We start from the raw sequence: 15,242 nt of genomic DNA on the forward strand, positions 1-15,242 counted from the left end.
TTTCGGTGTTCGTGTTTCTTGGATTTTTAAAAAGTGTCATCCTGTTTCAGATATCCTAACTGTTTATTTTCCTTAGCGTTCAAACTAAGACATGTACTTAGCACTGGCATCCATTAGCGTCTAAAGTTATGTCACAAGAACTTTTAAAAACATTGTGTTTGTGTGTGTGTGTGTTGTTTTGTTTTGCAATTTAGGAAACATTTCCCGGGTTCTTCGGGGAGGAAGAGCTGAGATCTACCCAGGGTATATTCTCCATCCTTTATACTCAAGATTTGATTTCTAAAAAGCAGCCAGCGTTGTAAAGTAGATCAGGCTTGCGCATTTCTTGACACTGAAAGAAAGAAAGAAATTTGTACTGTGTCAAAACTACAAAGCTAAACACAAACCTATGCCCAAGAGAGAAAAAAAATCGGATTGCGGTGTAAAGAAAGGAACAAAGAAAGAAGCAGCAGAGAAAAAGTCTAAACACGTCGCGATTTGTATTCAGTTGTACAGTGATTAGAAGCCAAGCAGAAGCAAGTGGTCACGCAGAGGCTGGTCAATTACCTCCGCGGGTTAGAAATAACACCGGAGACTTCCACCGTTTAATAACGTCTCCCGACGTCAATTTTTCTTTTCTTGTGCTTAGTCCATCTAGCCGCTGGGCTAGACCTAATGGGACGTTCCCATTCAGCTCTTTGGCTGCTCTTTCTACGCAGAGACCCTTGCGCAGTCGGATCGCTGTTTGTCTCCAAGAGATGTATCACATTTTGCCCATGATAAACCTCCGATGAAGAAAACCCAAACCCAAAGCCTTCTCCCCAAACGGAACGGGCTATTCTGGGCGGTTTGTTGATTATAACCGCCTAGTGGGGATCCGATCCCTTGCTGGGATTGTGTTTGTTTTGTTTTAACAGAACCAGTGTAACTGAGATAGAAAGTGGATGCAGGAGCACAGGGCATAGAAATGTAACTGTCTGCGGAATTCGCTTACTCACTAATACAGGCTTGGTCTTAGATAGCCCCTGTATTCCTTTTCAAATAGCAACGCTTTCAGATATTGGAAATCAGTCATTTGAAATGATAAAAGGCTACAGCTTGGAGGCCCGCTTGAGCCCGGATCTCTGGTTGTTGCTGTTATCTGAATCCGAAGGCTACGTGGTAATAGATGGTTATTTTTATGCAGCACTATTGCTCTATTATTGCCCTATTAACCTTTAGACCTGCCTGAGAGGCTGACATGTGGCCGCACATCCATTTCATATGTGCCTAGGCAGACATGTGGGGCTATGCCTTTGTCACATGGAGGCCTGAGGACTTGATTGAATCAGGGGAAAGGTTTTATTTGCAGAGCAGTTATTAGAAGAGAGGGTGGGCCCAGCTACAACCCCCTCCTCATGGCTCCCAAACCATCTTTAGAGTTGGAAACATCCCGGCAGAAACGTCACCCTTTGGCCATACTTCCCTTTGGCTCAATTTATTGAGGTACTGACCCTAAACTGCAAGCATCCCTTGGCTAGGGGCCTGATGAGAAGACCACTGAGGCCAACGGGAGTCCAATTTCAGTGGCCTTTGGATCCGGGCCCTAGGACTGTGAATGCCATGGGAAAGTGGAAAAAATCCTAGACTGTAGAAGCATGGAAAGCCACATATTTTTGTGCGGCAAAGGGGACATTTATAGCTAGCGGGGAAGGTGTTTTCCTGCCCCCTTCTCCCCATTTCCCCGGCCCCACAACCTGTGTCTGGATCCTTGATCCCATCGATAGGGACCCGCACAATGACCCCCACGTTCCACAGAGTCCAGGCATAAACTGGGTCCCCAGGGAGGGCCACTGACCCAGAAAGCTTCATGCAGGGTCAGATCTTTAAGGCACGTGCCTCCCTTTAGGTGGGATGTGGGGGTCATAAACTGGCTCCAGCTGAAAGCCCCTTCCTCTGCTGAGTGGAGCTGCCAGGGAAGAGACTGCTGGACTTTGGCTGCTGTGTGTGTTTTTTTTTTTTTTTAAACAGGAATGAAGCCTGGCGCCGGCTGATGGTGCAACAGATATTGCCTCCCCGCCACGTGATGTGGGGAAACCAGTCACCAAGTGGGAGAGGAGAAGGAGAGTGGAGGAAGGGGGAAAGAGAGAGAGAGAGAGAGCAGGGAAAGGCTGGCAGGGCAGCACTTGGCTCCTGAGCCAGGAGGGGGAGGGGGAAAGCCCCACTTCCCAGTGGGTCCCAACGAGCTAGAGGTGAAAAGCCAAGCCAGGGGGTGCCCTAGCCCTCCGACATCACCAAAGGTGGGTAGATCTTTTCTTGTTACCTTTCCAGGATGTTTAAGCGTCAGATCGGCTTGTTTCTCGCAGCTGCAGGGACCCAGATGTGGCGGGATCGCCTCTCACTTCCCCCGAAATCCAGAGCCAGCCTTGATTCTGTTTTTTCAACTGTTACAAACGTTGGGATGAAAATCGCTCGCCTCCTTAGGGTCCTTTTCCCTGCTGCGGATTCGTTTCTGCTCCTGCCTCTTTGGCCATGACATGGAAACTGTCAAAGCCCCAGTTACAGTTTTGGCCATGGGGGGGGGGGGGGCACAGATGGATTCCCCCCTCGTTTCGTTTGTTTCTGACACTGGGGAGGGGGCAAACATGAGTAGATTTGGAGGATCGGGATAAAGGCCGACTGGGGTTGGACATTTTGACAAGCTCCCATTCTCCAGAATTATCCCCCCCCCCGTACAATTTCCAAAATTTCCTTCGTGTTAAGCTTGTTCATCTCCCTTGTCTCTCTCTGTCTTGCTGGTTATCTGCTCTTATCTAGGACTTATCTCTTTTGATTCTAAATTCACTCCTTGGGAGGTACGGAGAGTTGTTTTGGGGGAGGATAGTGACCTGGTTTGTCAAATTTAAATAACATCAAAGAACTCTTCCCCTTTCACTAAATCCATTTTTTCAGTGTGTGGCATACTCGCCAGAATCCCAGCAGAAGAAAGAAGGCAAGGAGACATCAGACACAGATATATCATTTTAGTATTCTTTTGGATACACTTTGTAATCTCTTTAAGAATATTTCACTTTCTACTAAAGATTAGCAAACTCCCAGGCTTTTCTGATATTATTTGTGCCTATCTCCTATCGTTTTAATCACACACAGAAATAAATGACACCACCAGAGATTAAAGTAAATTTAAAAAAAATAGCGATCAACACATGTCTAAAGATCCATTTTTATATATTTAGATCCAAAAGTATATCACAAAAAGAATAAACCGCACTGCTTAATTTTACCGCCAGACTTTATGTCTCCAAAACGAATTCTTGATCTTCTCTTAAACTATGTTTCAGCTAATTAATAACATATGAAAAACAATATCAATAAAAAATATTTTTACTGCCTATAATAAAAAATGGGGAAAGAATTAATTAATTTCCATTAGGCTTCGAATGTATTAATTTTTCAATATGTTTTAAATTTATTGGTCGTCTCCCCCCTTTACCCCCACAAAAAACAATAACTAATTTTGATTGTATATTTGTTGGTAAAGGCCAAACAGTCTCGTTCACCAATTTTCCCAGTTCTCCTTTTGTTCAGGAGAATAAAGATTAAAAGAATATTAGGAACTTCATGAAAGAAATCTCTGCAGGTGCTGTTCTTCGGAATTTATTTTCAGAAATATCCACCCATCGGATCTGATTTTCTCCACATTATTTTTTTCTCAAAATACTATGTTACTTAAAACCCCAACAACCCTGTAACATTTCCCCAAACATTGTAAAGAAGAGACTGCAGCAGTCCAGTATCTGTACACCATTTCAAGCAATCCAACCCTCAGCAAACCTGCCCTTAGCATCAGAATCATTATTCTGCTTAATAAAAGTGATCAGTGACTTTACTTACTGTAAATACGGCTGGAGTAAAAGGGGCAGTCCTGTAACTTTTTGGAGGCGCCGAGACTTATTTTTTAAACTAGTTTTATGGTAAAGTAGAGATCACAATCTCTGTGTCTGAGACCCCTCTCTACCAATGCAATGCTATTCTTCCGCTTTCATATTGATTTTTAATTTTTTTTTGCTTCAAAATCCAAAGGGGTGCGTTGGGGTGTGTGTGGGGGGGGAGGGGGGAATAGCGTGAATTTGCTCGAGGGCTGGCAGGTCTCTGGCAGCGTTGAAATTATTCGAGCTCTCCAACGACAAAGCGATTAAATATATTTCTTTCCGGGCCATCACTAATCAGAACTCCTAGCTGATTTGTGTTTTACAATCCCAGGGCCTGAGCCAAAGCTTAGAGAAGGCTATGGAAAATCTTTGCATTCTTTAATCACTAGAGATTTTTTCCCTCCAGCCGATGAGTTCTTAGGCAAAAATCCCACCAAGAAGCTAGCTGGTAGTTTTGCCTGAGGATCGGGCCCCTTTACTAGTAGTTGCCTTTAAAAAGTCGTTTTCTTTTAATCTCGATCATTTATTGACAAATTATTCCGCAGCGCTTCCTATTAGCAGAGCTGTTACTACGTCAATGCGGAGAATGGTTTCTTTTGTTTAACACGGATTCACTTGGAAACCAAAGCGGATCATTTGCACTTAGATATAACCACTTATTTCATATTTCGTACCGTCTCTCCCGCCCGCTGATGTCTGCGCGCGTTTGCACTGCCTATGTGTGTGGGTCCCTGTAGGTGTCTATGTATGTATGCATGTGTGTGTGTTTGTACTGCTCTTGTATGTGGGTGTCTGTATACAGGCATGTGTATGTGAATATATGTGTATATGTATGTGTTGCACGTGCTGTGTATGTATGCCTGGCATGTGTTTATTTCAGTGTCTGCATGTGTCTCTGTATGTTTGTATCTGTGTATGTGTGTGTGCATGTGTCTATCCTCTGTGTGTGAGTGCATGTGTCTCTAAACTCTGTGTGTCTGTGTGTAACTCTGTATGTGTGAACGTGTTTCTATCTCTGTGTATGTGTGTCTCTGTGTGTGCATGTCTCTAAACTCTGTGTATGTGTGCACGTGTGTCTATCTGTGTGTGTGCACGTGTTTCTATCCTCTCTGTCTCTGTGTGTGTGCATGTGTCTATCTCTGTGTATTCGTGTGTGCATGTGTCTCTATCTGTGTATGTGTGCACGTGTCTCTGTGTGTGCGTCTCTGTGTGTCCATGTCTCTCTATCCTCTGGGTGTGTAGGTGTCTTTGTCACGAGCGACCCCCCCTCACGTGTACGCTTCATTTCATTTCTCCCTTGACAGCTTCAGACTCCTGGTCGCCTGCAATCAGCCCCGGTGTGATTTCAGATCAAACACCGGGCTCCGGCACATTAACAACACAATAGGCCCAGTCGTACCTGAGGACAAAGTTTTTTTTCCCCCTCCAGGGGCTCCGGGAGCAGCCTTGGGGAATGCTCCGTCTCTCACCTTCCCCTAGTGACCCTCCTCCCCGGCTCTCTCTAACCTCCTTATCTCCGCAGGCTCTAGGCTGGGTGTGTGTGTGTGTGTCCCCCACCCCTGTTTCTAACCAGCTTCTCCCCGCTGTGCTTTCTCTCGGCTAGGTGTGGGTGTGAGCCGGCCCGCAGGAGAGGGGAGGAGACTCCAATGGTTAAACTTCCCAGCCCCGGTGGCTTTGGCTTGCTGGATGGAGCCAAGGGGGAGCAGCTGAGGCGCTAGACCCGGCTCCTGCAGAGGACAGGCAGCTCCGCCGGCGTGGAGAAGCCCGGCGTGGAAGGCGGACCCCAGGGAGGACTGGGGCTTGCTGGACCGGATTGAGGACTGCAGGGTCCTTGGGCAGGAGCGGGCAGTAACCAACCCCCCCTCCCAGCAGTGCAGCGTTGCAGTTAAACTGGAGCTAACTTGGTAACCTGCCCCCCCCCCCCCCACAGGTCCCCCCACTCTGGATTGTTGCGGGGCCCGGCCTTGCTTCGCGCCGCGATGTATCAGAGCCTGGCCATGGCCGCGAACCACGGCCCTCCAGCCTACGAGGGGGCCGGGGGGTTCATGCACGGCGGGGCGGCCGCCTCCCCCGTCTACGTGCCCACCACCCGGGTCACCTCCATGCTCCCCAGCCTGCCCTACCTCCAGAGCGGCGGCTCCTCCCAGCAGGCCAGCCCGGCCTCCAGCCACTCCATCTGGACGCAGCCCGGCGCCGAGCCCGCCGCCTACAACCCCGGAGCCTCCCACCCGCCCGTCTCGCCCCGCTTCTCCTTCTCGCCCGGCGCCTCCCGGGAGGCCGCCCCGTACAGCAGCCCGCTGAGCCGGGAGCAGTACGGCCGGGGCTTCGGGGGCTCCTACTCCGGCCCCTACCCCGCCTACATGAGCCCGGAGATAGGCACCACCTGGAGCGCCTCGCCCTTCGACAGCCCCATGCTGCACAACCTGCCCAACCGGGGCGCCGCGGGAGCCGCCCGCCACGCCAACCTCGGTAAGTGCCGCCGCCCCGGGGCAGCGGCTGCTTCGCCGGTCCCGGGCGCTGGCTCGGGAACGGGCGCCGGGGAGTTTGCTTTGCAGGCTGCGAGGCAGTGGGGCTGGCCGGGCCGCACCTCTCTGGAGAGACGGGTCCTGGGAAGGGGGGACGCGGGACTGCTCGGGGAGGTAGAGAAATGGGGGCTGAATTAGGAGCTGGCTGCGTAAGAAAACAAGGAGCGGCCCAAGGCCAACGCTTTCCGGCTTGGGTGCCCCAAGTTGTTATTAATTATTATTAGTCCTGGTTATTGGGGCAGGGCCTAGGGACTCATCAAGAACAAGGCTCCAATGTGCTAGGGGCTGGGATGATTTAGTTGGGGTCCGTCCTGCTTTGGGCAGGGGGTTGGACTAGACGACCTCCTGAGGTCCCTTCCAACCCTGATCTTCTATGATTCTATACACAGTGCCTGCCCTGGAGAGCGTCTAAATAGACAGGACAGAGGGGGAATGGGTATAACACACCAGCAGAGTGAACAATGGCCTATGGCATGGTAGTGTCCCATTTTTGGGGTGTGTGGGTGAGTTAGGAGGGGATAAGCTGAAGGAAAGGGAAAGGAGAGGGCCCACTGAAGGAAGCGGGGTGAGGAAGATGAGGCAGGGGAGAAGAGGAAGGGAAAAGAGTAGCTATATCCATATTTACTCTTCTAAATAAGTGGAAGGTGATAAGCACCCCGCTGGCTTCCATGGGCTTTTATGTGAGCTGTTGGGTCCTGGGCGCTTTTGAAAACGAAACCACTTATTTAGGTGCCTGATGTAGATTTAGGAGACTATCTTTAGGCCCCCGGTTTTGAAAATCTTGGTGACGCCTGGTCACTTTTAGTTAGGAGGCTACATGCTGATGTAACAAAAAGTGCACAGGTTTTCAAAATCCGCCTAAGCGACGAAAAATGTTGCCTCTTTATTTTATTTTGGAGAGATGGGGGTTGGGAAAAGAAGTGAATCCTCTGTATAATCACAAGCCTATCATCTCTAAATCCCGTTTCCTCTCCACGTTCTCTCTACCACCCTATTTGGTTTAGCCTCAGCTGAGGGTGGTGTAGTTTAAAAATACAACACAGTACTAGGAAAATTATTTGAATTCATGCACAACGTGCCTGTAGATAATAGTATTTAGCACAATTGTTCCTCCTAGTCTAGTATGAATTTGTACAATGCTCTAGGATGATTTATTTAAAACTTTTCACAAATCCAGGTAGTTATTGTTCGGGGACTGGGTGTCTCAAACTCTTGGAGCATTTTGTTGTCGTTACAAAGGCGTTTAAAAAGTGCCACCTGGTATTTTAAAGACAAAGTTTGTACCAGCCTTGTGGTGTTATCAGACAGCATTGTTAAGATGTGCAATAAATGATGTCTGACATATTTCAATAATCTTTTAGACTGCTCCTAAAAACCCCATATCTTCTCCATTGCCCACAAGTAGCGAGTTAATAATAATTTTAAATACCACAACAAAACCAAACCAAGGAATACCTGAAGCCTCTCTAAATTATTCCCCTCTCTGCATTTTTCAGCCCATCTTTCTTCTATGCATCTGACTTTCAGGGCCCAATCCTTACCACTTAGTACTAAGCACAGAACCTACTATCCTAGTAGTTCCATTGACTTCAAAGCAGCTATCCCTAGCAGTAAACACCACACTTGTTCGGGTATGTAGGTTACAAGCTTTGATTCTAAGCTCTTAGGGCGTGGGGTTGAATTGGTCTTTGTGCTTTTGTACAGTACCAATTATATTGTCCAGCCCACCAACCGAACATTCATGATCTTTTACATTCAGTGTTACAGGAAAGTATGGCTGGGTATAATTTTAAGTTCAAGACCAAGGCCCCAATTCAGCAAATGGATCTGTGCCAGTAGACCGCCTTGCCTATGTAGTGCTATAGTTTACACGGGGGGGTGTCTTCCTGGGTGGATCCGATTGCAGGATTGGGGCCTAAGCAAGCAAAATATATTTGGGTTTTAAAATAAAAAGTACTTAGTACAAGTAAAAATTTAAACTTAAAAATATGCATGAGAGCTGGGTATGAAAATTTTAAATTACGTTTTATAGCTGCTTGAAGTTCAACAATGATTGCTTTAAATATAACCCCCAATCCAGTCATTTAGGGCAGTGGCTCTCAATCTTTCCTGACTACTGTACCCCTTTCAGGAGTCTTTGGCTTGCGTACCCCCAAATTTCACCTCACTTAAAAACTACTTGAGTAGAAAATCAGACATAAAAATACAAAAGTGTCCCAGCACACTATGACTGAAAAATGGCTGACTTTCTCATTTTAACCATATAATTATCAAATAAATCAATTGGAATATAAATATTGTACGTACATTTCAGTGTATAGTATATAGAGCAGTATAAACAAGTCATTGTCTGTTGGGAATTTTAGTTTGTACTGACTTTGCTAGTGCTTTTTATGTAGCCTGTTGTAAAACTAGGCAGATATCTAGATGAGTTGGTGTATCTCCAGGAGGACCTCTGCATACCCAAGAGGTATACATACCCCTGGTTGAGAACCACTGATTTAGGGCTCAAACCTACATCTTTGCTCAAGATGAATTCCCACTGGATTCCATGGGAGTTTTGCCTGCAGGCCTTAGCCCTTAGTATTTAAATGGAACAAGGATCATTTCCAGCTGGGTGGCTTTTCTAACCTAAGGGGATACTTTGCGGAGACTGTACTTTTCTAGGTGTTGGTATGAAATGTGGAAAAGCTGTAGGAAGGCAGTTAACAAGCAAAGGGAGAGATTCATTACAAGAGGGGAACAGCTGGTTAGAAAGTCCAGGTGAAAGAAATGAAATTATTGCAGGAAATCGGAGTGATAGGCACATATGGAGGGGGAAAACCTCGCTATATGTAGTGTGAAAGGAGATAAAATCATGTTCAGTTGTAAATAATAACACGAGGGAAATGCACACAGTTCAATTCAACCATAGACTTTAGTGGGATGGCTGGGTTCTGCTCTGTGTTTTTACAGTGCCTAGCACAGCGGAGCCCCAAACCTGGCTGGGGTCATTAAGTGCGGGCAGAATACTTTGGTTTATTTATTTGCAACAAGCTACACAAATGTGCCAAAGTGTAAAAGAAACACAAGCCCCGTGGGCTGAATCCTGAAGTGTACACTTGCATGTCATTTCCATTACAGTCAGATTTGTGGGGAGAACAACACAGGCTTTATTACATTATGATACAGCGTGAAACCAAAACCAAAGAGCCTATATTTGTGGCATTGATTTTTTTAAAGCTGAACAATGGGAAGTTGGGTGTAAAAATCAACGACGGACTGGGTAAAATTAGTGGCTTAGGCTCCTAGTTGGATTTAGGCTCAGGCACTTTTGAAAATGTTACCCAACATGGTCCCAAGGTGCCTAATTTAAACCTTTGCAGGATACCAACCTCAGAGCCTAAAGAGGGAGGATCAGGCCCATCCGAGATGGCCATGAACTTGATCCAAGCCTTGGTTTGATGAGGCTTTAATGAATTCCTGATTTAATGGTGCGTGAAAAGAACCCACTTTTAAGTCTGCGTTCATAGCCTTGTCAAAGCCAAAAGCCGTCTCCTCCTTTTGAGCATCTGCTGCTGCTCTCTCCTCCGCAGACTCTGAAATTAGCACAGCCTTGCAACCCGCAGACTCGGAGCTGGGGGAAAGGGTTGTGGATTGGAGGAATCCACATCATTTAAAGTGAGGGAGACATTTACCAGAGTCAGGCCCCAAGATCCATGCAGGGAAAGGGAGAAGCAAGGCCTGGAAGGTCGATCTATGTAGCATGCAATGATTGTTTAAAAATATGGACAATGGGTCAAATCCTTACCCTCTCTGCAACCTTATGGAGCCAGTTTTCCTTCTCATTTACACTGGCGCAATTCCTTTGAAATCAGTGGAGCCGCTCCGATGTAACTGGGGGAGAATATGATTGCACTCGGGCGTTACAGGGATTTGTCCACTGGAGGGAACATTTATGTTCTTTTCACTGCAAACCAAAGCAGAAGTCTGGGAAGGGGGTTGTCTGAACGGGCCGATTTTCAGCACAGCAGCAGCATCTGGAAAGATCAAAGCCCTGAGCAGAAACACAGCTTTGTAGGCAAATGTCTTCTCTGCTGCTGCTGTTTGAGGTTTTGAACCAGCTCCTAAGCTTTTCAGCAGGGACACTAAGATATTTGCCCTGTAGCATCCCCTGGGTGGTTTCCATGTGACTCATCAGCATTTGTTACAATCTTTTGCCACCGAAAGCACTGTAGTACAGTAACGTTCCCCACACCCCTTCTACAGAGGTGTCTGCTGTGTGTTACTGAGCACTAAGTACCCAGCGCCACATGCAGAAAGGTGTGGCACACCCTCAACTCCCATTGATTTTCATGGGCTTGGGCCTTATACCTATATATGCGTTTATCTATATTGTGTCTGTAATATACAGAATCCAACCCTCCTCTTCCAAAATTAGAGCTTAGTCCTGCAACCCTCACTCACGGCCACATCCCTTACAGACAAGCTCCCATCGGCACTGCTTATGTGAATAAATGATTATGCGCTTCAGGGGTACAAACCAAATAGGAAAATCCCACTGGAGTGCGTGGGCCTGCTTCATTGCTGTCATATACCAGTTTTATGGTGGCGTGACTCCATTGCCCTTAATGGAGTTGCACTGTTGTAAAATTGATACGACGGAGCCATGAACTGAGCCTAATAAAGGACAGAATTGGGCAAAGGGGGAGAAGGATTTAGCCCAGATACATAAATATTCTTTCGTCCCCAAAATCCCAGAACAGTGGTTTTCTACAAACTTTAAATAAATCAGTAATACATGTGTTGTTGTTATTTATTAATATATAGACTGAAATGTTGCATCAAATGACATCAGAACATAGCCTACGTTACATTATAAGTTGTAATCAGTTGTTTGTGTAAACCAATAAAATCTGAAGATAAAGGGTGAAGGGCATTAAATCTAATACTTTAGTTTAAAAGATAAAATTAGCTCGCTCTAGACACAGGTCTTTGTACAGATTACTTGAGTTACAATAATATCGAGAGGCCTTTTAAAAAATGGATCATTGGGACATGAATCTGTTTGTCTTTTTATCGTTTGTTTCCATCTTTTGGGGAAAAGAGGATAGAATCCTGTGATTGAGCTCCTCTTAATTGCAGGCTGTTTATCAAAGGAAATGGCCCAGGCCTGATCCTGTATTCCCAGTGACGGGGAGGAATCCTGGCTCTGTTGAAAGCAAGGGGGCTGCAATGGGGCCAGGATTTCGCCCGAAGTAAACAGGACTGTTTGTCCAAGCAGGATCAGATCTTGCACTTGTGAGCTCTTCAGTCATGAAAGATAGTTTCTCTAAGGGTATGTCTACACTACCGCGGTAGTTCGACGGCTGGCAATCGAACTTCCGGGTTCGATTTATCGCGTCTGGTCTGGACGCGATAATTCGAACCAGGAAGTGCTCGCCGTCGACTGCGGTACTCCACCTCAGCGAGAGGAGTACCGCGGAGTCGACGGGGGAGCCTGCCTGCCGCGTGTGGACCGCGGTAAATTCGAACTAAGGTATGTCGACTTCAGCTACGTTATTCACGTAGCTGAAGTTGCGTACCTTAGATCGAATTGGGGTGTTAGTGTAGACCAGGCCTTAGACTATCCTGCTGTATATGCAGGTGCCTCCTCACAAACCTTAGATGCAACTAGTTTGACATTGATCTCCCAACACTTCGGGTGCATCTTCACTAGGATAAAGGGTATCTTCTTAGCTAACTTGGGGGCCAAGTTGCTGAGCCCTACCCCACGTGGGTGAGCATTTATTATACAAATGCGACTCATGAGAGTAAAGTTACGTCTACACTAGATCCTATACCAGCATAGCTCCCTAGTGTAGACACACTATGTGCCTACAGAATGAGTTTTTGTGCCAGAATAGGAACACCGCCTGCTCAAACGCAGTTAGCAATGCCAACTGAAGCATTCTTCTGTTGGTATCGCTGCATCTACACTGGGGATTTTGCCGTCAGAGCTGTGTCACTAGGGGATGTGAGGTTTTCAGTTTTAAGTGTAGACCAGGCCTAAGTGACTACAGAGAGTAAGGGCTCCACGGTTTGGCCGTTGGAATGGATAACATTCTATTCCAGGGTTGGATAAAACATATTAAAGATTGATCGCTGTAAAATGAAGGACCTTTTTTCAGTGGACACCAGTTCACATGAAAATGACAGGTTTAAAAAAAATCACCCTCTGTAAGAACAAGAAGAATATAATTATGGTCGTATTCACCGGTCCTGGTCCAGATTAGGGCCCCACTGTGCTAGATACATTAAAAACAGAGATGTTTCACACTGAAGAAATTAAACACATTAAGTTAATAAATTATTAAAATTGAAGCAATTAAATAAAAATCCTAACAGGCTCCAATATAAGCTATCAGATCTGCTTGCACAGAGGCTGCATCTGATTGCAGAATTAGGATTTTAGGGAGAAATAATCCTGCAGTCTTCATGCAAGTAGAATTCCCACTGACTCCAAGAAGAGCTTTGCCTGCATACGACAGCGGGACAATAGCTCATTTCATGGGACGGCACTGAGTTTAATCCCGAAGTTCCCTGCAATCCACACAAATCTGGTGTCCCTTGTCGTTTCGTTGCTGAGAGTGTGACATGAGAAAAGTAGGATTATTGCACTGAGGTTAGAGTGTGTTAGTTGCACTGAAGGAAAGAAGCTCACAACACTGTGGATTTTGCCAGGATAATTTTTTTTGCGTCCTTCATTTTGGATCTTTGGCCATTTTACATCCTACATTTGGGCACCGGAAGGTTGAGAGGTGTGTGTGGGACTGGGCTTGTTCTTTCCATCACTCATCCTGTTGAAAAACAAAATTAGGGATCTGTAGTCCTTGTGCACACGGTGAAATAGGCTGGAGACGGGTGTCCTGAGCATACGGTACTGGGCCGCTAAACTAGTCGGTTTCACTTGCTATTCGGGGTCAGTTTCGCCCTGGTAATCTCTTGTAGTTTGCGTGCTTAAAGAACAAAGAAAATGTTTTGATTGACGTATATTTTTTAAAAGGATCACAAAGTTCAACTTAAATTGTGGAATTTTAAGACAATACAAAAACATGCATCTCAAATTGTGAAATTTAAAAAAAAAATAATGAAAAAATATTTAATCATAGGTTGTGTCTGGTCTTTTTTATGTAGAAAACCTACATTTTGGAATTAAACTACATGACAATGAGCCATTAAGCATTCAGCATGTTATTCCAGGCATAATGAAACTGACGCTACACTTTCTGGGAGCGAATCTTTATGGAGTGCTAAGTCAGTGTGGCCGTTGGTAGTTGTAAATTTGTCCAGCCTCAAATGACAAATTAAAAATAATTATTTGTGATCACATTTAACTAGGGTCTTTTATTAACAAAAAAAAAAGTGTGTTGAAAATGGTTAGATCATGCAAGGTGCAATTGCCATTAAATACTCCCTGAAATTCCTGATGTTGTTGCCACTAGAAGTAGCACTGCGACTTCCGTTTGTGCAGCGACACGGTGGAAAATTTTGAAGGACCAGTGCATTGTAACAAAAGTGAACTGGCATTTACACACAGAGGAACGGCATTTCACGGACTCCTTTGGTCCACTTAAGTCAGTGGGAATTTCTTGTAACCTGTGTAAGAAGGATCCAGCCCTTAGAGAAGACATTCCTGAAACAGAACTGATTTACTGAACCGCTGACAGTTCCTTTGTATCTTATATTTTGAAACAAGCAGTTCTTTCTGTTACTATTATTCCTTTAAATATGGTTCGGCAGTGTTGGAATTCCTCGTGCATAGAACTGAGACACCAGGGCTTTTAATGGGAGCACACTCCAATAAAGATTGAGGCTGATATTTTCCAAAGCGGGGCATCCAGTGCCCTTATCCAGCTTTGACAATTCCAGACTTCAGAACGTAAGAATTCTTTGTTTTTAAATTGATGTTTTAGGCAGTGTCTGAGGGCAGTGAAGACGTATTTTGCAGAAATTTGCACTGAGGTTTTTAAAGATGGTTAACTCTGCAACATAGTTCTGTATTAATTCACATAGGTTTGATCTACACACAAAAGTCTAAGCAGAGATCTGCATTAAAAGAAAATCTAGCCAGCTTTGTTCTGAGATGAAATGGTTCCCCTTGAAATCAAAGTGGGGTTTGTTATGGACTAGAAGAGAAGCAGGATCAGGGCCATATAAGATGGTGGGGGGAGGGGGAACTGGGATGCAGAGGAAAACAATCTGCTGCACAATGAATGGAGACCTAAAATTAGTTGAGTCTCAGCACACAAATCCCAAGACTACAGTTAATGGAACTTTCAGTAATTTCTAATCAAGTTTATTGGTTGCCACATAGAGGGGTTGGCACTTTAGGGGAGATCACACAACTGCTTGTAAGAAGCAATTGGTTGCTCTTTTACCGCATTCCTCTCCCCCTTCCATTTGTCCGGCACAAACCTCTTCTCTGATGTGTCTTATTATTAGCGGTAGTAGTATTTGTTTTGCGGTAGCCCCTAGGAACCCTAGTCATGGACCAGGACCCCACGGTGCTAGGTGCTGTACAAACACAGACCAAAAAATGGTCCCTGGCCCAAAGAGCTTCCAATCTAAGTATAAGACAAGAGGCGACAAATGGTTACAGCCAGACAGATGGGGGAGCACAAGGAAGCAATGAGACTGGGCAGGTCTACAGTACGGCGGGGATCGATGCTCTGAGATCGATCCACCGGTGGGTCGATTTTGCGGGTCTAGTAAAGACCCCCCAGATCGACTGCAGATCGCCCTCCAGTCGACCCCCAACGAGAAGAGTAAGGTAAGTTGACAGGAGATTTTCTCCCGTCGACCCCCC

General features: G+C 45.8%; 1 protein-coding gene across 1 annotated transcript in view; it reads left to right on the top strand.

Annotated features, from left to right (window-relative positions):
• Positions 1-2,117: 2,117 nt before the first annotated feature.
• GATA4 (GATA binding protein 4) overlaps positions 2,118-15,242 on the top strand; it is a 48,538-nt gene continuing 35,413 nt past the window's right edge. The window contains exons 1-2 of the mRNA XM_024194589.1: positions 2,118-2,258; positions 5,494-6,359. Of these exons, the coding sequence (XP_024050357.1) occupies positions 5,870-6,359 (490 nt within the window). The 5' untranslated portion in view covers positions 2,118-2,258; positions 5,494-5,869. The remainder of the gene's footprint in view (positions 2,259-5,493; positions 6,360-15,242) is intronic.

The sequence above is a fragment of the Terrapene carolina genome, unplaced genomic scaffold (genome assembly GCF_002925995.2).
Source record: "Terrapene carolina triunguis isolate 2854851 unplaced genomic scaffold, T_m_triunguis-2.0 Scaffold228, whole genome shotgun sequence".
Classification (NCBI taxonomy): domain Eukaryota; kingdom Metazoa; phylum Chordata; order Testudines; family Emydidae; genus Terrapene; species Terrapene triunguis.